Source organism: Acipenser ruthenus, chromosome 23 (genome assembly GCF_902713425.1).
Source record: "Acipenser ruthenus chromosome 23, fAciRut3.2 maternal haplotype, whole genome shotgun sequence".
In the NCBI taxonomy this organism is placed as follows: domain Eukaryota; kingdom Metazoa; phylum Chordata; class Actinopteri; order Acipenseriformes; family Acipenseridae; genus Acipenser; species Acipenser ruthenus.
The window spans coordinates 22,729,478-22,754,017 of record NC_081211.1 but is presented as its reverse complement, the minus strand read 5'-3'; the positions used below and the strand labels follow the sequence as shown (position 1 = coordinate 22,754,017).

At 39.9% G+C, this 24,540-nt stretch overlaps 1 protein-coding gene across 4 annotated transcripts in view; it reads left to right on the top strand.

The window, feature by feature from the left end:
- The window catches only part of LOC117413430 (Kv channel-interacting protein 1), an 83,104-nt gene extending 72,527 nt beyond the window's left edge, over positions 1–10,577 (top strand). For all 4 annotated transcript variants that reach the window (XM_058996840.1, XM_034022612.3, XM_034908763.2 and 1 more), the window contains exons 2-8: positions 4,903–5,027; positions 5,317–5,386; positions 5,518–5,588; positions 6,515–6,622; positions 6,805–6,909; positions 7,087–7,149; positions 7,530–10,577. In XM_058996840.1, coding sequence (XP_058852823.1) covers positions 4,903–5,027; positions 5,317–5,386; positions 5,518–5,588; positions 6,515–6,622; positions 6,805–6,909; positions 7,087–7,149; positions 7,530–7,577 — 590 coding nt within the window. In that variant the 3' untranslated portion in view covers positions 7,578–10,577. The remainder of the gene's footprint in view (positions 1–4,902; positions 5,028–5,316; positions 5,387–5,517; positions 5,589–6,514; positions 6,623–6,804; positions 6,910–7,086; positions 7,150–7,529) is intronic.
- Positions 10,578–24,540: the final 13,963 nt, after the last annotated feature.

Sequence of the window (24,540 nt, the reverse complement as noted above, 5' to 3'; positions counted from 1 at the left end):
TATTCCGGAGTATGTGCTATTGACACTGTTGACTGGCACAGGTGAAGGTGGGTGTACATACTTCTTCTTATCTGTATTCTTAAAGGACTGTTAGATGTGTACAGTACGTCATGGTGTACAAAGTATTGATAGTCTGTTGACAGGTACAGTGTGTAAACTATTGACTGTTACAGTTTTGGACAGGAAAAGTTTTGGTGTGTACTCTATTGACAGATACATGCTTTTAAGGAAAGGTACAAGAATCAGTACGTACAAGAGGTACAGGTACGTACATTCCTCACAGGTAGAGTTATATTAATAATAGGGACAGGTGCATATCTTTTTAAAAGCACAGCTCTGCACAGGGGTATACTTACTGACTGGCATATACAGAACCAGCAAATACATTACAGCTTCAGGTATATACAGTAGTGTGTTAAGATAAAGGTGGCTACTGTATATACAGACCCAAGAATCAAAAATATTGTAGCAAAGGTACTTGATGTGATGGTGGCTGCTCTATCCCAAAAATGTGAAATAAATAAATTAATTAATTAACCATTTCTGCAGTACCATTATATTACCTTACCTAGGCAGCGCCTTCGCTGTGCCTTGCAAAAGATGATGAATGTGACCTACTTCTGTTAAACGAATTTCCTGAAAACGAACAGTAACCAAGCTCATGGCTCACTGCGGATTCATACATAGATTGTATGCTGATTTCCTTCAATTGCAATAGGAACTAAGTTTGTACCTGACTCTGTAACTGTGTGGAAGTGTGTCTATATTGAATCATTGGTTCTTCTACTCATGAGGATATAAAAAAACAAAAAAAACAAAACAGGATTGAATTAAAATTCATCATGTGAGCTGATAGATGTGAGCATGTGGTTGGAATGGGAGGCCTTGATTGGTTGGTCAATCAATTAATCAGTTTGGTTAAGTAATCCATCTGATAGACAGGCAGATATTTAAAAGGCTGCAGAAAGCCCAATCAGGGTTGGTAGGCTGTAGGAACAGCGTGTATTGTAAACTGCTCCAGAACTAACACCAGCGCTACTATGTGTTGATAAAAGTACTGTTTGCAGAAGGTAAGAGAGCTGTGAAGCTACCTGTTTATCTGATTGTATCTGTATCAAAAGAAGCTGCATACCCACTTTAAAATAACCCGAAGACAGTAATAAACAACTGTGAACAGCGATTAAAAATGTGCAAAAACACTGAACTTTAATCAATAGTTTGACACCTGCCTTCCTGCCTGACCATCGGCCACCCTGACACCTGTGTGACAATGACCTCCATTAGTGAGATGTGTAATATGGAGAATGTATGGACAGGAAGCATAGTTTTAGTATGCTGCTGCTCGCTTTGCATGGAGCCAGATAATAAATAACTTTTTTTACTTTATACATGTTGCGAAACCTGATACAAAAAATACACAGTCAGTGTGGAGAGCTATCTGAACGTGTTACACAGTATTGAAATCCATGATTTCCTTTCAGTTGCAGTCCCTCTCTGCCAGTGGGGGCGCTACTCTGTTCCTATTCATTCTTGATGAGGCTTGGTTTTGCAATGTGCTGCATAGGCAGGATGTGAGGAGCCTGTTTTGTGATTCCCAGGGCATCTCTCTCCCCCACAGGACACTTCTAATTAGAGAGAGTTCCACAGAGACAGCACCACACAGACCTCACCTCTTCAAAGGGAACCTGCTTAGCTTCCGTTTAGCACCGCTTTGGAGAGACTTGTTGTTTTGCTGAATCCTGGTATTTGCAAACTTCACTCAAAAATACAAAACTGCACTAATGCTTGTGTAAGTGTAGCCCCTGATTTACTAGAACAGTCTGAGCTATTGAACTGCTCTGAAAATGTACATTTTTAAACTGAAGAAACTGGAGCATTTCCAACCTACCAAAAAAACTAAAAGAAATATATACAGTGCAAAACAGACACCATTTAAACTCAATCTAATGAACACGCCAGATCCAAGCAGTCAATACAAAAATGTTATAAGTTAAAGAAAACTTAATGGAGATGGAAACATGTTTAGATCAAATTCTAAACATCTTGGGACAGGCTTGTTTGTGTTACACCTGGGGTGAGTAAACCAGCACACCGGTGAGTATAGCTAAGGGATTTATTTTCATTGTTTATTTGCAAGGCCCAACTTCATAGCACATTTTTCATTGGCAACTTTGAAAAGAACACACATCCTTTCTGGTTACTTACGACCGATAAGCACAGCAGCAAGTAGAGGTCAGCACTGAGGGCAAACTCCCTTTACTCAGTCATTTTGGTGTTCATTAATAGTAGCCTTTCTGTACATCGTGAAAGTGTCCATTTTACAACTAACCTTTGAAGCGAGACCACCTCTTACAAGCGACCACTTTTGCTTTGCTTACTCTCATGAGTGGTCGCTCTTGGCAGGTTTTACTGTATACAGGTATCAGAAAGATATATATATATATATATATATATATATATATATATATATATATATATATATATATATATATATATATATATATATATGTATATATATATATATATATATATATATATATATATATATATATATGTATATCAGAAATGATGCTATATATATAGCATGATGAACCATTTAACCTGAGCTCCAAGTCATAACCTCATTGTGTGACCCTTAGCAAGTCACTTAACCTCCTTGTGCTCCGTCTTTTGGGTGAGATGTAATTGTAAGTGATATTGCAGCTGATGCATAGTTCACACACCCTAGTCTCCGTAAGTCGCCTTGGATAAAGGCGTCTGCTAAATAAACAAATAAGAATAATAATAATAATAATAATAATATTTATTTTATTATTTATTTCTTAGCAGACACACTTATTAATAATAATAACAGGTTATGTCTATATTCTGTTAAACATGACTTTTCCTTTTCAGGTCCAACATTTGCTTTATCTACACATTTGACGTTTCATAAATTACTATGAAATATTATTACATATATTTCATAAATTGCTATAAGAGATTAGTAAACACAGTTAAACAGTTGAAAGGCTTTGGTAGGCCTGGTGTTAATGGTGGATTATAGCCTATAAATCACAACCGCCTTGTCGCTCCTTATGAGTTCTGAACTCTGTGCAGACCGGGAGCTGGATAGAAAGGAAATCCGTCTCCCTGGCAACGGAAAACACTGAACACTTTGGCAGTTACAATGATGGCCCTGAGAGGCTGTTATGATGGAGCCTGCTGACTGAGGAACATCAGATATAATGAATCTGTCTGTACAGATAGAGCTGAGAGACTGTGAGGCAGTGTTGTATAGTATTTAGAGCTAAGAGACTGGAAGGCAGGGTTGTGCAGTGGTTAGAGCTGATGGACTGGGAGGCGGTTTGGTCAAGTGGATAGAGCTGAGGAAGTTGGTGGCAGAAAGGCATAGTGGTAAGAGCTTAGTGACAGGGAAGATAGTGGTTAAAGTTGAGGGACTGGGAGGCAGAATGGTCTAGCAGTAATGAGAGTTAAGGGACTAGGAGATAGTTTGGTCTAGTAGTGGTGATTGCTGAGGGACTGGGTGGTAGTGTGACCTAGTAGTGAAAGCTCAGGAATTTGGATTTGGATGATTATAATGTTATTATGCATAATAATAACACTGTAATTATGTGTAAGTACACATGTATTTACTATATAACTACTATGTAAATACACAGTAATTAGAGACATTTAATGTGAACTGTTACCAAAACTCTATAACCACGAATGCAGGAAGAGCCCATCTCTTTTGCATAGTGGTGAGGGTGCTTGCTTGCAGTCTGTGCTTGCAGTCTCTAGTTCTTTATGCGGTGTTGTACCCGATGGCTCGCACATCTCCAGTACATGGCTCTCTCTACTACAGCATATTGAATTTGCTTGCCCTCAGACCTCCAGTGGCGGAGTTTATTGGATTGTGCTTGCAGTATCGTCTGTGTAAGAGTTCTCCATTGGGACATGTGTTTCTGTATCTTTTGTGGTTTTAGACTTGTGGAAAGACATGAATGAATGTTTAATTGTGCAGTAAAACTGAAGCAGTAGCTGCCACCAATGCTCCCAGGAGCTGCATGTTTAAATCAGAAGCAGTAAGGAGGAAGGCAGCATGCTTTTTGGATTAATTAACCAGGGAATCTGCAACATCAAGCTTTTAAGCATGAATAAAACATCCAGGAAACCAAAATGTTCCTGGATGTTTTACTCATTCCTAAAACATGCTTAAAAGTTTGATATTGCAGATCCCTGGCTAATTACATTGTTATTACAATGTAATGACACATGGGGTTACATAGCAATTACATTGTTAATACACAGACACGTGGAAATACAGTGCAATTACAAAACACTGATAGCATGTTCCTTTGTAATTAGGGAATGTTGTTTTGTTGCTCTGTAACTATGCCATATTTGTAATTACTGTATTATATCAGTTTAATGACATTGTAGTTTGAGAAGCCTAATATATATATATATATATATATATATATATATATATATATATATATATATATATATATATCAGCTTTGTGAACAGGGACTAATGTGTTTACAGTGGCAATCAAGCGGGACAACATTGCATAACATTTAGGGAAACTCAATTTACAGTTAAATAATAACAAGCATGTCTGTGGCTTGATTTCATTTATACATACTGTACTGTACATATAGATGATCGGGTGTTTTGACTGATGTAGAACGCTAGTGGAAATGAGTTATTACAACTCGAGAGTTGTTCTTGGCAATCTCAGATTAATAAATGAATCTGTGACTGCTGCTTTCACCTTTTCCTTCTCTTCAGCACTTGGACTGGTCTCCACTTCTTGACTGATCCCCACTGCCCTCACTCATTCTTGTTCAGTCCCCCTCACTTTCTCTCTCTCTCTCTCTCTCTCTCTCTCTCTCTCTCTCTCTCTCTCTCTCTAGACAAGGTGGAAGATGACCTAGAGATGACGACGGTGTGTCATCGGCCTGAGGGGCTGGAGCAGATGGAGGCACAGACCAACTTCACCAAAAGAGAGCTGCAAGTGCTCTATCGTGGCTTCAAAAACGTAAAAACACACCCCTTCCCTTGACGCATCCCTCCCAACCCACTGCTCCCCTTCCCATGCTTTCTTCCCTATTCCTCTCGCCACCTCCCCTCTTCCATTGGTTCTCTACTTTCTTTCCCCGTTTCCCTACACCTCTCTCCCCTTTCTCTTACAGCCACCCCTCTCTCCCTCTCCCACTTCCTCCCTTCCCCTCTTCCTTTCTCGCTACCCTTCTTTTTTTTCTCCTCAATTGTTTTCTTACATGACACGGTTCCTGTTAGTGCCCTGACCCCTGTGTTCTCCCTGACAGGAATGCCCGAGTGGTGTGGTCAATGAAGATACCTTTAAGCAGATCTACGCACAGTTCTTCCCACAGGGAGGTGAGTGCCATTCTGCTGGGGGCAGACAGTGGGCTAGTAAATGCCATTGTGGCTCCAAAAAACAGCATGATCTACTGAACTATAGAGCAACAAGTGCTAGTATCTACACCTAACACTGTTTCTAATTGCAGATGCCAGCATGTACGCACACTATCTCTTTAATGCCTTCGACTCTGCTCACAATGGATCTGTCAAATTTGAGGTAAAAACTAAGACAGTTGCTCAATGAACTAAGTACGTATCTGGCTATTTGTGTTTGTGTTTCATTTTTTGACAGAATCTTACATTTGTTGGCTTGTTTAACCATAGTCCCAAAAGGTGTTTTCTTTGAAGCTGCTGGATTTCTCATTTCACTCCCAACTACAGAGAACACCTCCATGTATTCTTCCGAAATGAACCAGTGCCTCTCATCACCGCTTTAAGTCTGTGAGACACCGGGGGGTCAAAGTGTTAACAGAAGATCTAATGAAACCCTGTGAATGAGCTGGCTGCTGAAGTAGTGTTTGTGGTGTTTTTACACCTCGGCACCCAGGAGGTCTTGAAGCAGCACTAAAACAGCATTCACAACACTTGGCATTCAGTCTTTTTCAAGAAAATCTTGCTTTCTATTTTTATTTCCCTCTCCACAGTAACAATAACAGGGCTGACCCTCAATCAGCAAACTCCAGCTCTGAGATTGACTGAGAGTCAGGGTCTGACAAGTAGCTGTAGCTGTGTGTGTAGCTGTTGGCTTACACTGGACAACGTCACCTCCTTTTGATGCAGCTCCGTTTAAAACAGATACTTCTTTTCAGATACTCAGCAACCTAGTTACAACATACAATACAATTGCTGTATTGCATGGGAGGACAGATATGTGGAATATATAAGGTTAAACCCAAACTATCTGAATACCAGAAGAACTATTAACTACAAAAAAAAATCCCTTAGCATTATAATTTTGATTCTTGGTGTAGCACAACAAAAGTGAACCACTAAACAGCAGTTCAAATGTCTGTCTACCTGAGCTCTTTTTCCTGTACTGTACTGAAGATGTTAGAGTTTGGAGTTTATTGTTAAGGTCTGTTTGTGCTCCTCAACTGTTTTAACGGGAGTGTCTGCCTGTCTCTTTGTCTGTCTCTCCACCAGGATTTTGTGATGGCGCTCTCAATCCTGCTGAGAGGGTCAGTGAGGGAGAAGCTGAGTTGGACCTTCAACCTGTATGACATCAACAAGGATGGCTACATTAACAAGGAGGTGAGAAGCATTGTTCCATCCTGGGAGTTTCACCCTCTATTATACGAAGGTCTAATGGCCAGGATCCTTTTTGTCTACGTTAATGGCGAGGGTTCTTATTAGCACTGCAGTGTATTTAGGAGTAGATCTATAATAGACCAGATTGACCTTGTTCGTGTGTGGGTTTCATTCTGTGTCCGCAGGAGATGACTGACATTGTGAGAGCCATTTACGACATGATGGGCAAGTACACATACCCAGTGCTGAGAAGAGACGCGCCACGGCAACATGTCGACACCTTTTTCCTGGTCAGCAAACACTCCAAACTCACCCTTCATCAACTGTAAAAAAAAAAAAAATCAAAAACACAAATAAATACATGTGATGGAATGCAACACACACAATCACAGTTATAATAACAGATTTTTCTTCTGGTTGGCTGTTGTAATTATACAGGGCTGTCTCTCTGTTTTCTCCTTTGACAGAAAATGGATAAAAACAAAGATGGAGTTGTAACATTGGACGAGTTCATCATGTCTTGTCAAGAAGTATGTTTCTTTTTTTCGTCCTCTTGCTTTCTTTGCACCCGTTGCTTCACGTCAAACCGACTCTGACTACCTCGTGGAGTAACATCTCCCTCTAGTGTCTCTACAGGGTAGTGCCGTATAATTCAGGCAGTTCTTGATCATCATTGTTGTCCACATGAAGCATACAAGCACAGCAGCACCTTCTAGAGGTGTCCTGGTGCATGCTGTTATAACCAAAATGGAATAAACACGGCATGAGGGACTTTAAGGGATCAGATTTGTGTTTAAAATTAAACATGATTACGGGACACTAGCTATAAATGCTGACTCTGAATCGTGTTGGTTCGGTGGTATTTTCGAGTGATAAATCTTTCTCTTCTCTTTCTCCCTGTCTCTCGCAGGATGAAAACATCATGCGATCCCTGCAGCTCTTTGAGAGTGTGATGTAAGAGGGAGGACGGGCGGTTCAAAGACCATGAACTCTGTGTTTGACCCTGAGTCCGGGGCTGAGGCAGGAGTGAACTGGGACCCCCTTCCACCCTGGTGGAGAGCCCAGGACACCCCTGTTTATTCAGGGGGGAGGGGGCTCCCCTGGGCAGACCCTGGAGACTCAGGGGTGGCATGGGGTTGGGGGTTCAGAGCTAGGGGTCTGAGGACTGGAGTCTCCTGCCCCACTTTTTTCTACCGCATGTTGTTGTTTTCTCAGTTTGTCAGGAGGGCAGGCATCATGGGTGAGTGGGTGGGCGGTACTTTCAGTTTTCTTTTTCAACTTTTTGTTGCCTATAGCAAATGAAGAAATAAAAAAAAATTGCAAGCAAAAATCTAGCTAGCAATCTTGATCATGGGCTGCACTGTAATAAACAATAAACAATCCTACACGGATTCTTTAAAATATACAGGTCCTGAAATCAGGATGCCACTTTGTAATGTTGCTGTGAAGAAAACAGAACAATGAAACAGGTGTAGGCAAATAATGGCTGTCACTTTCCAACAGCAGCAGTTTAGTGGAATACTGACTTTCTGACCAATGTATATAAAGGCAAACATGATAGGTTTGCAATGCCAAAATGAATGGCTTTGCAGCAATACTCGTCCTTTAGATCTGCAAAGGCACAAAAGTCTACTCCTTTTCTAAACAGAAATAAAAACTGTGCTTGTTTTCCAACTAGCTATATAAAATATTGCAGCTACGGGTAAATAAAGCCATTAAATACTATTTTAGATTTTTAAAGTGGGCATTACAAAATGTTTTTCAAACTTTGTGAAGCAGACATTGGACCTTAGTAAATCCTGAAGTTCTATGCTTTATTTGATGCCTTATTAATGTTAATTAATACTGTGCATCGAGTTCACGAGCCAGGGACAATTTGGTAGTTACACTGTAATTGCACAATCATTCGTAGGTAATTGCAGTGCGACAATCTGCTTTGACAGCAGCACTGAACCCGTTCAGTCATAGAGCCGTACTTCTGTCTGACACTCCTGTTTGTTAGCGTCAGTCCAGTTCCTTGTGTGTGTATATAAGTACAGCAAAAGATGCGTGTGAGAGCATTATGTGTTTCAGACCATGTTGTCCTCAGTAGTAAATAAAAGCATGAAAAAAAACTAGGGAGAGTAGAATAAAAGTATGAATGTAGTTTTATTTTCTGCTGCTGCTATTTAGGCGTAGGATTATTTTTAAGAAAGAACCTGCATTTTATTTGGATAATGACATGGCTGTCGATAGCAAGTCCTTGTGATTGCATCTTCAAACATTCAATTATAAGTTAGAGGGTAGTACGGATACAGTGTGTATGTTATGTGGGTGTGTATGTATGCTTGCAGGCACATCTCACTCCACTTAAGACTTACACCAGACAAAAGGCTGACACCACAGTGATTCAACTTCAGAATCACAAGTTACAATTTAAAGTCGGATGGAGAAAAAATGTCTATTACAGAGGATTTTGATGGGAGGGGACAGTTATTACTCCTCAGTGGCATCTAGCTCATGTGAGCCACATCTTTACCACATCAGGAAATGTGCTCTATCTGCAGCTGACAGACCTCCTACTGGCAAGAACACAGCCATGAAGCTTTCTGAACTGACCAAGTATGAATTCTGCATTGCAACCGTGTAGTTCTATAGTGAAAAGTGCTATTTTATTACATTTAATTGTTTATCATTACAAAATCTATATGTTTGCATGTGATTAATGGCTTTTTGATAATGAATTCTACTTTTAGCACCAATAGGTTTTAAAACAAAACGTTCTGCCACTGGTTTTTTTCCATTAATATGAAATAAAATAAAGCATTGTCTAAAGATGTGCCTGTGGGCATGTATCGACAGTATGCATAAATGCATGGATGAGCTGGAGTGTTTGCCTGTGTTTTTAAATGTTAATAATTAAGTTGCAGCTGAAAGAAGCCAAGCTCCGTTCGTATTCGTTTGATGTTCATGTTGTAATTCAAATCCCCCAAAACCCCCCCCGCCCAAAATCATTCCCCCAGAAGCCCCAGCCTGACCGACTGAGCAAACCGTTTTCAGTGTTTCTGAGTATGTTTGTGTAACTTCCTGTGGGTTTCGTGTGGTCCTGTCTTTTGTTCCAAAGAGATGTTATTGTTTGTACTGACACTGGTAAAAAAAAATAATAATAAATTCCACCAACCCACCAAAACCTGAGACTGGAAATCATATTAACGTTGACTACTAGAGTTCTGTTAGGGAAAATGCACCATTCTTAACATTTTGATTAGATCATTCAAATCGGCCTCTTTGGGTACCAGGTTCATGCAATTTAAACATCTATCAATGCACAGGTGTCTCTAAAGTGTATTTCTATCAGTAATGTAATGCTGTTTACATCAGCTGAATAGTCGCCAACTGTACGTCTCTTCCAGTTCCCATTGTGCTCAAAATGGGTTAAAAGGAGGAGTGTGTACAAACAGTTTAGGGTTGCCTGCAGTACTAAACACAACTGATTTTTTTTTTTTTTTTTACAATTGGCACCCTGCATTGTAAGAGACTGTTGGCTATGCTATTGAGAGTGCGTTGGGTCTTGCCTCTTTGTTCTAGTATCTGTAGTCCCTGTCTGTGTCTATGTGGTAGTCAGTTTGTGTTCTGTCCTGGAGGTGACCATCTGGTTTCTCTGAACAACGATATTATTATTGAACACTGTGAGCCTCTCAGACAAAGAAAGAAAGAAAGAAAGAAAGAAAGAAAGAAAGAAAGAAAGAAAGAAAAGAAAACCTGTCCATGAGAGTTTAGGAGTCCAAGCCATGGCAACACGTTGAGAAATACTCTTTCAGGGGTTGTGAACCCACCAATGCCATCCAATCAGCTTCATCCACTCATCAATGCTTTTGGTTAATTCACTGAATGAGTCTAAAGAAAAAAAAATGTAATTTTTTTCCTGCTGAGATGTTGTATAAAGAATATTTAACAATAAACTTTTGAGAGAACTTTTCATTGTGTGTTTGTAATTGTCATTATGTTATTATTTATTTTTTTATTCAGGTGAGTCATTCTGGTGTGATGGTTTATTTCTGAATTGCAGACTTATGCATTCTCAAACTGTCAGTCATATGCAAATAGAAAGTATAATACAGTACAGCACAGTTCATACAGTCCCACCTTGTGTGCTTATGGTGTAATTATATGTGTTGTCCACTGGATGTCACCAAAGAACAGAGAAGAGGATGGTGCAGCCTAAATCTGATGGCACCAGAGCAGTGTGATTTACATGACATAGAGCTGGGACACTCACAATATCTTATCATTTACCACTAGGCCACTAGGCCACTAGGCAGTATGCAGAGGAGCTAAGAGAAACACATAATTAAATAGCATTTGAATCAAGAAACCCTATATAGGTTATCAAAGTGGCCTGTCTTGTACCACTCCCGGAAAATGATACATGAATGAACGTGTAGGCAGGTTTGTCCCGGTGAGCGATCACTGTCATTACATCCGCTCACAACAACGTAATGAGTTCATCTTCGTAACTAGAAGGACTAGCCCTCTGGGAAATAGTGTCATTATTCATCTCCTTTGCTTTCCTGTCGACATAAAGCATTAAGTGTTTGTGTGCTTGGTTGGTGAAAGGTTTTTAAACTTCACATGTTTATACACTATCCATGCGCTGAGGAAATAGTGCAATAGCTAATTGTGCTAACTTGTATTTCATAGAACCAGGCTGACACTTTGTGGCAAAGTGGTAATTAGTGTGCTGGTGTAGAGCAGGTGCAGTAATCCAATAATACAGACAGACAACAAAGTACAGGTGAAATGTTCTCTTTTATTTATAATCCAATGGTCTGATGACCAAGCAGTAAATAATAGAGGGCTGGCAATACACAGCAATGTGAATTCTCTGCCATTTAAAATGCACATAATTTCAAGACTTATCTGTACCATGTAGTGTTTAACTGTTAGTTAAATGCTGTTCCTTGAGGGTAAACAGGCGTGAACAGAGCCCTCAAAATGTTACCCAAATCTGTTCCTGTTTTTTTGTTGGATTTATGTTTGAGGTCATAGGTTATTGCTTGTCTTTTTTTCTATATTGTCTTCTTAATGGATTGTGAAGTGCTTGGAATGTGGTAATCAAACACAATATTAAAAAGGTCATTTCGTTGGATGATATTCAAAGGTATGTACTGCGTGCATCCAGCTGTGAAGCTCTTCTCTGTCCTCCTTCCACAGAGCCCGGGTCTTTTGGAATGGATGCCTGTCATCGAGCCCTGGGGGCTGACTTTTCCTATGATAAATATTGAATCAAGGGATGGTCTGTCTCCCCATCTCTCCTGAAAAGAGATCAGTCTTACTCTTCAGCTCCACTTTCCCTACAAGCCCAGATAGTAGTGATGGCCTAGGAACGAGCTTTTGACCAGTCCATACCCACAGGGACTGAGTTTACACTGGTAAATACAGGTGCATGAACTACACTCTAGCTATAATATAGCTCCATGTTGGTTAGATTATTTATTAATCTTATGCAATTTACCAATGCCTTAGTAAAAGCTAAGTGGAGTGGAGTGGAGGGCTATAATAGAAAATTATTGATTATTTAATTCTCCACTATGGCTCAGCCTGCAGCACATTATATATATAAGATGTTTTAATCAATTAAACCTTTTGTGTACATCAAAAAAAACAACTTTTCATTTGTTTCATTTTTTTCTTCATTTTTGTACACTATATATACTCTTTAGGGAGTTTTAGATTGTACAATTACTTAGTAGGTCTATTCTCCAGGGGGAAATATCAACAATAAAAAAATACCCTCTCTCTTCTTTCACAGCAGGAAAGAACACGCGGTCTTTGCTTTGATTTCTGCGCTGCAGCAATACACAGATGATTGGTGATGATACATGTCTGGATACTAACACTGGAAGACTCTGTGTAGTGGGTTTTAGATTAGTTTATGTTTTTGATGTTTTTCTTGAGAGGGGGGAGAGATTTCCTAGCTTATCTCTCTGATTCAGTGGCAATGCTGCCGCAACACTGCACAATATACAAGCTGTAAAGGAGTCAAAAGGAAAGATAATCAGCAATGAGAGGGTCACCTCAGGCATTGTGTTCATAATCTAAATTGAGAATGGTTTAAGCATTAAAGCGAACAGATCGGAAGATGTAATCTTGAATATCAAAGGTTCAGGGCTAGGGGGTAGATTTCATGGGACCAGGCGATAAGCTTGTAGGGACCAGGCCCCGATCAGTGGAACTGATCTGTCAAATCATGTGATTTACAAACATCATGTTGTCACAAGCCAAAAAGACAGCTGTGTGTGTGTGCATGCGTGCGCACACGTGCGTGTGCGTGTGTGTGTGGGCGTGCGTGCGTGCGTGCGTGTGTGTGTGTGTGAAGCGCTTCGGGATCCTTGTGGTGAAAGGATCTATAGAAATGTGAATTGTTGTTGTTAAAAATATTCGAATCAATGCAACTAAACAAATACAATATACAATTTAATGATGAATACATAGAAAAAATATGAATTCAAATGCAACAGTTAAAAACAGTCATACTCTTACATGTATAAATAAGCCCCACTATGACTAATAATAATAATAATAATAATAATAATAATAATAATAATAATAATAATAATAATAATATATTAGTATCAATTAAATATATAAGTGTATGAGACCACAGCTTCAAGAGATTTCTTGCAGCACACACTACATACAGTACAGTACAGGGGAAAGCAAGATCGATAAAGGCTTGGAATTTGATTTTTTATTTTCCTGCTTGGTTTCCTTTGGAGCTCATAGTGCTTTGACAGCCTCACATCGGCAATGTGAGACATTCACGCTTTTAAATCCCTGCTCCCATGTCAATGCCCTGACAGCTTTCTCTAGCTTTCTTAGTAGTTCATTAGAATGCAATGTTTTAGCTCTTATTTTGTAGCGCTGGATGGTTGGGAATTGCTTAGTTAGTGCTCATTATTAAGATGCAGGGTGGCAGTGCTGAAGAGCTGAGAGTGGAGTGTATTGGTGCTTATTATCAAGGTGCAGGTTCCACTGCTAGAGAGCTGAGAATGGAGTGATCATTGGTTTATACCACACAGATGACAAGCAAGCTCTGTTTAATCAGCAGAGGTTCCCTGAACCTCCTGCCAATCAATCTCTTGCTCTTTTGCAGATCATAATGTCAAACCTTTGTCTAATACCACCTATCATTTCTTGCACTGCATATTGAACATGCGTTCAAACTAAATGGCCGGACAGACACATGGGAGACAGATCTCATCAAAGAGAAAGAGTTTAAGATTATGGAAGGTGTTACAGGGATCAGATTTCACAGAACTCATTAGGAGTAGCGCTGGGCCACAAGCCTCTGGAACAAAAGCCCTTGGGAAGATGGTGGTTAACTCTAGTTGAAAAGTTTTTGTAAATGTCTGTGGGGAGACAATACAAAAGCTAAAGATGCCTAACAACCCTGCAGCAATAGATAAGTGATACTAATAACTGCATTGCAAGCTGACATGATTCCTGTTTGACCTATTTCATCATCAGCAATGGCCTCTTGCAGAAGCAATCCCATCAGTAATGTTCACAATAAAGTAACTGTTAACTCTGTTTCACACTGAGCTTTAACTACAACAGCAACCTGTTTGTACAGCTCAGAGCAGGGTCTCTTCAGGACACTATGATCACGTCAGCAATTACAGACGACATCTTACAAGAATGCAAACAGCATTGCTGATTATACCCAGGTTTAAATATGCTCTTTGATTGCACTCTCTTCTTGCCAGCGATTACGATTCACTGACACTATGGCAAATTAAGCACAAAGCGGAGATTTTTAACATCACTTTTCACACCAAGTCTAGGCTGCAACCATTCTGACTTTATTCTACACGGGAGACCAGCTTTTATTATTTCCCTTTTACTCTGAAAGAAATTAATAATGCTCTTGTTCAGATATTGTTTTAGTACTTGTCTTTTAGTTATATCACTGTACAATGTATTTAATGCAGAAGGAGCGGACAAAGATCATAGGTCCTTTCCTCAATGTGATTTAGAATTATCCGTCCTCCACCACACAATAGTATAGTGTAGACATTTTCTATAATCCCTGTTTAAGATCTGAGCTGCACTGTTCCCTGTTGACAATTCACACCTAATTGTGTTTCCAGACTTCGATGAGCTGCATTTTCATTTGCCATTCCAGAAGCGAACACTGCAAAGTACTTGATGTCTGTTAATGAATACCAACCTACCTTTATTCTTTACCTTTGTCAATTTAAAATATCTCCATTGTGTCCATGTACACTGGCAATCATCTGGTGCACCATCAGCATTGATCTGTGCAGAAGGTAAGGAAGGGGATTGATGGAGACTGATGTTGTGTAATGTGGCTTGGTTCTGCAAAGTCAACTATTGGATTGGCTGTGTGGCTTAGTGGGCTTCTTCACTAGCCTTTTGACATTTGTCTTTCATCAACATAAGCCTGAAGTGAAATCAGGGTCAAATGATGAACCACACTGTCAGCCACAAAACAATGCACATACCCCACTGTGTTTCTCTAAGACACCCTTGCTGTGGGGTGCATGTTCCTTAGATGAACCTCAAATGTCTAGCAAAAATGGAATGCACTGTGCAACATTTACATAAGTAGGCTGTGTGGTCCAGTGGTTAAAGAAAAGGGCTTGTAACCAGGAGGTCCCCGGTTCAAATCCCACCTCAGCCACTGACTCATTGTGTTACACTTAACCTCCTTGGGCTCCGTCTTTCGGGTGAGACGTAATTGTAAGTGACTCTGCAGCTGATGCATAGTTCACACACCCTAGTCTCTGTAAGTCGCCTTGGATAAAGGCGTCTGCTAAATAAACAAATAATAATAGTAATACATGTCGGATAATACATAAGACTCTCATTGAAAAGCAGTTCAAGCCATTTCAGGCTTAATTCCTCAAACCGGAATAAAACCTGTCCAAATATAGAGCGTGCAGGCTTAAATGTTAGCTCAAGGTGATTTGCTGTTGCAATGGAAGTCATACCTGTGAACCAGCTGTGTAAAGCAAGAGAAAAGGGGCTTTGTGAGAAAGCTGTAGCCATGGATCTTTGTCTGTGGAAACAATGCCACTGCAAATCAGTTTGATTGATTAAACAGGGACTTTGCGACTTTTGATTAGGGCTGGAGTCTAAACCCTTAACTGACAATTTATTCATGATGCATCCATCTCCGGCGGCTCCCACTAAACACGCAGACCTGAAGAATCAAAGACTGCACACCTTGGAGGAGGTGACATTCACAAACGAGAAGACAGCCTGGTCCTCGCTCAGTGCTGCAACTTTCAGATTTCATTTAGTTTTAACTTTTTATTTAATTTACTATGCAAATGTGTGTGTGTGTGTGTGTGTGTGTGTGTGTGCGTACGCGTGTGAGTGTCAGTGTGTGTGTGTGTTTGTTTATTGTGCTTGCTATGTCAAAAAAATCCACAGAAGGAAGCAAACTCTGACAAAACCTACCTTATGAGGACACAGGCCCTGTAATGTTTAAACAGACATCTCAAACATAAAAATGCAGCCAAGTTTCCTTTAGCCCCTGTAACTCTCATGCTTGTATTATTGTGTTGATAACTAACCATGTCCATTTTCATCTTTGGGTTACTGTTATGTTCGGTGTTCAGATCAGAAATTTCTTACCATGCATTCCGTGTATCAAGTGTACTAACATAATGTACATGAAACTAACTGAGCGTTTTGGAACCAAATGCTCAGTCAAGGCATATTTCTCTTCTTTAAACTGTAAAACATTATATGTAGTCGAATAATAGGAAAGCGTTGACCTGACAGATTGTTATGCAGATGGAACTGATGGCAGCCCAGTTTGATACTGGAAATAGATCAAGTTTTACAAACTGGTTTTATGGCGCAGGTGGAAACATGCCACTTATCACTCACAATAGGCATATGTTCACTTTGATTTAACCGCTGAAGTTGTATAGTTACAAATGAAATTACAAATTAGCCTACAGATAATTTTAAAATTGTGCCACGACTCATATTTTCCAAATAAATACCTTTAAGTAATTTGAAGTTTTTAGGTATTAATTAAATGGAATAAAACATGTTCATTACTCAACACAAAACAATGCGGTCCTTCGGTTTCCCTTGTTTACACAATCAACAACAATCTGACAGCATTACTTAATATAGAACCTGTCGTGATCAAACTAAAACCCATTTAGATTTTATAAGTGATTCTTTGTCTTATCTTTCTGTTATCCTTTTGATATGACATTTTAAAATTTATTTTCCTTGGATTTCTTAGAGATGTGTCATGTCTGCAGTGAATTGTGGGATTGTAGTCCTGGGAAAGGTGTGATCTCTGATTAAACTCGACAAAGAAATACATATCCCAGTTTCCACAGCGGTGACTCGAGTTAGGCTAACGAAAGGTAACATGTACATGATGAATCAGTTGCATTTGCTAGTTTTACAACATCTTTTCATTGTTGTTTTATGGCCTCTACGGCAGTATTGCAGTAAAAATGATCACGGTCTAGATAAGAGGAAAATTCGCATCCAAACGGATTTACAAAAAACAATGCAAAGTTAATTGCATATTGATTGATGAAATCAACACATTAATAAATCGTTTTTAATTATTTAATACCCGCCGACACACTTCTCAAAGGTAATTACTCAGAAAACACGAGTATTAGTATGCCCCTATTTAAAACAGATTTTATGCTGAAGAGAATTTCTGCAAATGACTGTTTTGCAGACGTGTGAAATGAAGAACATCTGATAAGAAAATGTGAAAAACAGCAAGCATAAGCATCAACACAAAAGTGTGGTGTTGGCTAGCTTTTCTACAGAGGATACAAGACGATGCAACTTAATCAAAGCATCTGTTTAATGGTGGGTGAAAGAAAAGCAAGCCTGTTGAAGTGTAAAGTATGCACGGAGGGTATTGGTATGAGATTCACATTCTCAACCTGTGAAAAGGCTGCTGTTTGGTGATAGATCTAATTCCAGTATTGTTCACTGGAGACCTCATTACAGAGAAAGGCTGGTAACTGTGTGCAAACAGTCACATGCCACTTTAACTACAGGCAATTAATTCAGGTCAGATGGACCTTTCCCCAGGCCCAGGGAGCTGGCAGGCTCCATTCCTGAAGAGGTCAGCAGGAGGGTTATTTTGTACTGAATTACTAGGATCATTTAAATTTCATATTAAGGGGTTGTTTACAGTAGGTTTCTTCCCAGGGCCTGTTGCAGATGGAAACCGCAGATCACAGCAGACTGGGCAAGGTGATGCCAGTTCCGTGAAGTACAAGTCTGTCACAAAGACGGCCGGAGTGGGTGGCGTCAGACCAGAAGCAGGAAATAAACAGACAGAGAGGTGTGGTTTGGTGAAGCTGAGCGAATGCTTTCGCTCAGCATTTAATAAACAGAACAGAAAATAAAAGGTTGGAACAGACAAAACACAGGGCACGGCACTTGAGGCCAAAATAAATAGACGAACAAAACGTACTAAACACTTAAACAGACAGACGAACAAACACGGTGAGTGAAAACAACTACTACTTCTTCTTCTTCTTTTCATTAACATTTACCTCCGCTCCACACCCGTTCTCCACTCACTGAACACCCAACCCCGACTGAATGAAATGTGCATCTATATATACTGTTGTGCTGGGATTCAATTACTAATTAATTATTCACTTGAATCCCAGCACGTGAATTAATTCTGTGCAACCCCGTGCTCACATATTACATTTAACCAGCACGTGAAGTGATTTGTGCCCTCCTCGTGCCTAAATACAAATCTACCTTTTTAAATACACGTGAAACACAGACCCGTTTATATCCCGTGTACCAATGACTATACACCAACATTAACACACGCATGCAACATAGAACACATAATATGCACACAGGGGTGGGGCACATTGCCACAAAGTCACATCATTCTTGTAGGTCACATACTGCACCTTAATCATTTTGTACTTGGAAAATACTGAATGATTTAGCAAAGTCCCAATGCTGACCCAGCAGATGCAGACCTTTTTTTTCAAACCTTTTAAAAATACAATCTCAAGAATAGCATCTGAATAGTTCATGAAAATTAAAAAAGGTGCCTATATACATATGATAAAGCTTATTCTGGTCCAGTATGTATTTAACAACAAAGCAAGGAGATCATTATTTGCATAGAGTCCATTCATATTCGAATTAGCATGCCAGTCAGTCATGCTTTTCCTATGCGAGCAGAGCCTTTTTGAAAATGAGTTTAGTATGTGTGATTCCTTTCTCTTCTCTAAAAAGCAGATTAATTTAAAGTGATGACCCCCTGCTCTCCTCTGAGTCATGCTCAACCAGAGTATGCATTGCTGATTTGTCAAGAGGGGGTTCTGTGAGGTCAAGGAAAGCAGAGCTCTGATCTAACCTCTACCTTCTTTAAATTTCCAGAACCCCCAGTACAATCCCAGACACGTCAGTCAATATAAATTATAAATGTTAAACAGGGAACACTGTTTAATGAATGAAACATGCTCACTATCAGGCAGTTTTTTCAGATGCTTCAGTCTCCCAGCGCTTTGCCTTTCCTTCCCCTGAAGCCTTCTGCTGTCTCCTCACGCACACTGCAGTGACTGGCACAGCCACCTCTCATCTCTCTGTGGCTGGTCTCAACCACAAGCTTTTATCAATTAACACTTTCAGCTAGGCTGAATCAAAGGGTTAATCGTTGTGTCATGCCACGACCTCCAATGGTGTGGTGGCCCCTCCCCTCCTATCAGCTGTAATTACACATACGGATCACCAGGGCAGAGAGTTTTGAAGCAAACTTCCATCACTCAGTCTGAATTGGCAGTGTGCTCCGATATCAGTTTATTACAGCACTTTGTTCTCTGGAAATGATCAATTACTGAACACAATGAGACAAGTGATTGGTGAGAGCACAGAGTCAGCCAGAATTGAGAAAAAATAGTGCAGGTCTTCTCTATATTCATTGACGAGCTGTTAAAACTCCTGATGAGCAGGAACAGCACTGTCACTTTGCAACTTAATAATGAAACCCGGAACCTATAACAGTGAGCGATACAGCACTCCATTCTCAGCTCTCCAGCACTGTCTCCCTGCATTTACTGTGTACCAAAATAGTAGCATTTCTTTTTTCAATCATGCAGGGTGGCTGGAGCAGCGAGGGAAGGAAGCGATTTATCTGACTCCACCAGGGGCTCGGAAGAGGAATTCTGGAAGCACAGCCTACAGCCATATCAACTTGGATTGAGATTTCAACAGATCTCAGAGGTTTGGAAGAGCAGGACCTAGTCAATAAATGGACTAGGAGATGTCCAGGGAATGTCAGTTGCCGCATGGTATGAATTGGCATTGCTTCTCTTGCCTTAATGTGCATATTTGCCTTTATTTGTATGTGAAGTACCTTTGGGTAGCTTTGGCTGTAAAGGACTGTAACACTTGCTACACACTGCAGCATAAGAAGCTTGCTGCCTGCATTTAATTGGGTGGTAGATGCCTGGCACGCTTGTTGGATGTTTAACTCATTCCCCTATGAAATTCTAGTTAATACAGATCTGGGAAACTTGTGGTCATTTTATCCTTTATGTCTCCCTGTATTTGGACCCATGCTTTCTCTTTATTTATTAGATTGTTTTTCATAAACATCTAAGATAAGTAAACCAGAAGTTTGACGATTTAGGTCACATTTTTGTCTGGATCCAGTTACATAACTAGGAAAACAATTAAACAAATAATATAATGAGTTATAAAAGTTATAAACTGAATACAAACAGCAGCTTGTGAAAGTTAGTGAAGTGTGCCCAAATAGGTACATAATATTGACTCACAAATCCTAATCCAGCACTGAACCCTTTCAGAAAACACTGTCATTCATTTTAAATGCTCTCGTCCTGCAGTGCCTGGGTATTTGAAAGCAACATTTCTAGATGCTACAGTAACCTCATTATATGCTCTGTAAAAAGCTTCATCAAAAAGCAGATGTCAGTCAGAATTTCAGTTTGAAGCTGTGCCGCGTATTTCCAATTGCCTTGAAATCCCATCAGAATTGATATGTAAGTAAGGAAAGGAAAAGTGCAGCGCTAACCATAATTGACTGTTCTATTTTATACAGTAGTCAAAATGCTGATTGCTAACCTATTTCATTTTCTGATTTTCAGTATATAATTAATTCCATAGAAGTAGCCAAATGTTTGGACAAAAGAGTTTAAACTTTTATTTCTTGGTATGAAAAGTTTTAGTGACATTGTATAACCCCAAACCAAAAAAAAACACAAATGAACACCTTGAATTATAAACTACTACTATACACAAACTTTCCACATCTTTGAGAAAAAGTTACCTGTATGCATGTTTTCACTTTTAATGATGTTTAGATTGTCATGAGAGAGTTCAGGTTTTGCTGAGGTGTTATGCTATAGACAGATGGGATGCTTCATTTTGTTTTATCACAGTGAGTGCCCAGAGCAACAGTGCAGAAAGCAAGGTATTCTATTCCAATGAGGCGTCGTGTTAACTACACTTTCAAGCCTACTGTTATTATGGATTTCTTCATTCATAGGCTGCGGAAAGCTAAACTGTCAGTAAAAAGTGTGTCCTCAGGAATAGAGAGTACAGTAATTGGACATTTAAAAGCAGTGTTATTGAACTGTATGGACCACATTCTGCAGTCCGCAATGCATACATTATGTTTACCTTTGCCTGTGTTGTTTTCTGTTGCAAAACCCTGTGGGACTGAATGATGAGTATGATATGGAGCATACTGGTAGTTTTCCAGATTCTAATTTGCCTCATCCTGGAAGCCTACCTAAATCATTACCTTGTAGTGGAGGTAGAGCTCACAACTCAGCACAAAGACATAACACAGTTACGTTCTGGGTTTTGTAAAGTTAAGAATGAGCCGTTTGTTCCTGCAGTGAAGTTTTTTAATGAGCGCTTTAACAGTTAATGATGTGAGAAATGCTTTTTATGTGACAGTCATATGCACAGTTTTCATTTCATTAACCAATTGCCACTAGAAATGCCGGCACTGCCTTCAGCTGACAGCAGTGCACTGACATCCAGTTAGATTGATAGTAAAGCATGACGCCGATCACTAGACCTGTAGAATACCTACCATCTCACTCTTCCCACATTAAAAAACACAGGCTTTACGTCCCAGTAGAGCCTTTATAAATTCTGGATACCAGCATTATTTGTAAACCTTTGACTAGTGTGTGAATTTCAAAAATACATTACTGTATAGTAGAATTTCAAAAAGAGCTTTTAAGATCTGTTTTTTCAAAAGTTGGGTCAAAATAATAACTACCGTAGTGATTTAATGTGAAATGCATTCAGCCATTGACCACAAATTAATTCTATAGACCAAATACATACCAGTGTACTGTACATTGTGTGGGGATGAAATGCATTTAATCATTATTTTGATAAGAGAATGTCAGATTGCCTCGGAATGCAAGTTTCTTAACCGTACCAGTTTCATTGGTCATGGCACGGCACTAATGAACTGTAAGTTAACAAGCAGACCATGGACCACACTCCAAGGAGGGGCTTGCTCTCCTCATTAGTGTGCAGTTTGTTATTAGGAGCGTGTGGCGTAATTTCTTAGCAGCACTTACTGAAAGCAAAGGTGTCCTGGTGTCAGAGATGGTAGAGACACACACAGCGCTTTCTCTGGATCTCGTGCTGCAGCCAGCCTGAGGGATTGTAATCGTTAATTATACCCTTCATCTCATGCAACGGAAGGTTAAATCTCAGTTTACACAAACTAGTGCTAGAAAACAGGGTTCAAATCCATCAAATTAGCTACAAGGGTATAAAGTTGGTAAACATGTTTAGAATGAGAAAATATGACAGAGTTTTGCATTTCTTTTAATAAAGTGTACATGTCCACACATTGCGTATATATATATATATATATATATATATATATATATATATATATATATATATATATATATATATATATACATACACACAGTACTATTTCTAACTCCAGTCAGACAAAACTCCACACAGGGTGAAAGTCGACACTCACTGAGTAGAAGTTTAAGCATAACAGCTGACACTTGGGTTTTCTGGGAGTGTTGTTAATGCTGATTGTGTCCCATTGCTGGATTTAAACACAGCTGAATTAACTAGCAAGAAGCAGAAAGTGTTGATTATGAAGGTACCCCTCCCTTCCTCCCTTCCCAGTGCTGCTCACACCTGGGTGTGTGGTCAGTGTTGCGTGCTCAGGAGTTCTGGAGATGGAGGAGAGGAGGCTATACCTGCTGCCTGAGCCTGTCTCTGGAAACCAGCTCTTGTCCCCAAGCTTCTCTCCAGATGGACTCCTGTTTACACAGGCTGCCAAGAGCCCATCTGCTCACTGCACACAGACGAGCCTGTGTCATCCCTCTGTGTCTCTGTGTGTTTCTCACGTTATCTCCTTCCCTCCTTCTCTGGTTACAGTCAGAGGAATTCAAGTCAACTCTTTCTCTCTGTACAGTACCTAAGTTTCTACTGCCCTGTATTGCAGGGCTCAAACCTGTTCTTGTTGTGCACAGCCCTCAATGAGTCCATGATTTCCATTACACAAGAGTAGATGTTAAAACTTCATGCTGATTTGAACTCGACTCTCGCCAAGATAAGCACCAACTAAGACGTAGCTTTACAGTAAACTAATGTGATCCATCTGTGTCTCCATCCATTTGCGTTTCCTTCCATATAATGATGTAGATATCCTTCTGACTGGTGTTGATGGCTGAAGTGTAATGCTGACTCCAGGGATCAGCTTATTTTGCCTCCCTAGAGCATCAGCACACACAACGACTGCGATGCTGGCTCCGGGGATCAACCACAGTGCAGTCTCCCCAGCGCATCAGCATGACAACCATCTGGATTGAGCTAAGCAGGGTACATCTCTGGAGTCTTCAAGTGGACACCAATTAATTAGTATCGTTTCCACTTGCAGTAGGATCTCTTTCAACACTTCAGACCTGTATGCAGGTTACTTTATACCACTATTGGAGTATATGAAAGATAACTACACCCAAAACAGCAGACCAGTAAAAACTGAAACTGAAACTATGTAAGTAGTTATCTTTTCCATTCTATAATGTTTGTTTTTTGAACCGTGCTGTGCATCTACTGTACCTGCACCAAAAATACCTTACAATTACTGGAACAGAGCAATGTGCTCAAGGACCATGGCTTCCAGAACACGCTTCAGGAATCAGTTTTCCAAATCTTCAGCCTTACATAGCATTCGTGCCTGGACTGGATACTCTGATACCAATAGATTGTTCCAGTTCAGCTGTGAGTTGCCATCACGAACAAAATACATATACTGTATATATAATTCATTTGTATTCTTTCAGGGATCCTGGAGCCAAAGGGGACTTGAGTATTCTACCAGAATATCAAGTATATCTGAGTATTGTGCTTTTATACAGTTTCCATTGACAATAACTTCAATAGCCAGTGAGACTGTGTTTAATTCATGAGTTCAGTCGTGCTTGTCTTGCGATTTGTACTTTTGATGCCATGGTAAAATAAATTGAATAAATGCCCTCCTGGTAGTGACAGTGGCTGGCTTTCTCTCGGTTCTCATGTCATTCCAGTCTGATGGAAAATTCCAATAAAAGCCATGAATTCTTCAAAGGCAGTTTCCAGGCTGCTGCAAGACCCCCAGGACATCCTAGCAGTGTGCGTCAGTGTCCAGCCCCCCTGGCTGCGCCGGCATGCACTGAAAGGATTGCATTGTGCTGGCCAGGTATAACAGCAGAATGAGGAAGATGCTTACAACAGCTACACACTGAAAGAATATCACTACTCATCTAACCCCATGCTTCACCTCTCTGATTCTGTAGGAACAACGACACTCCTTTTTATTAGAAGATATCTAACTGGGGAGATCCACAGAGCAACATCTTATCAGGCATATCTTGGTG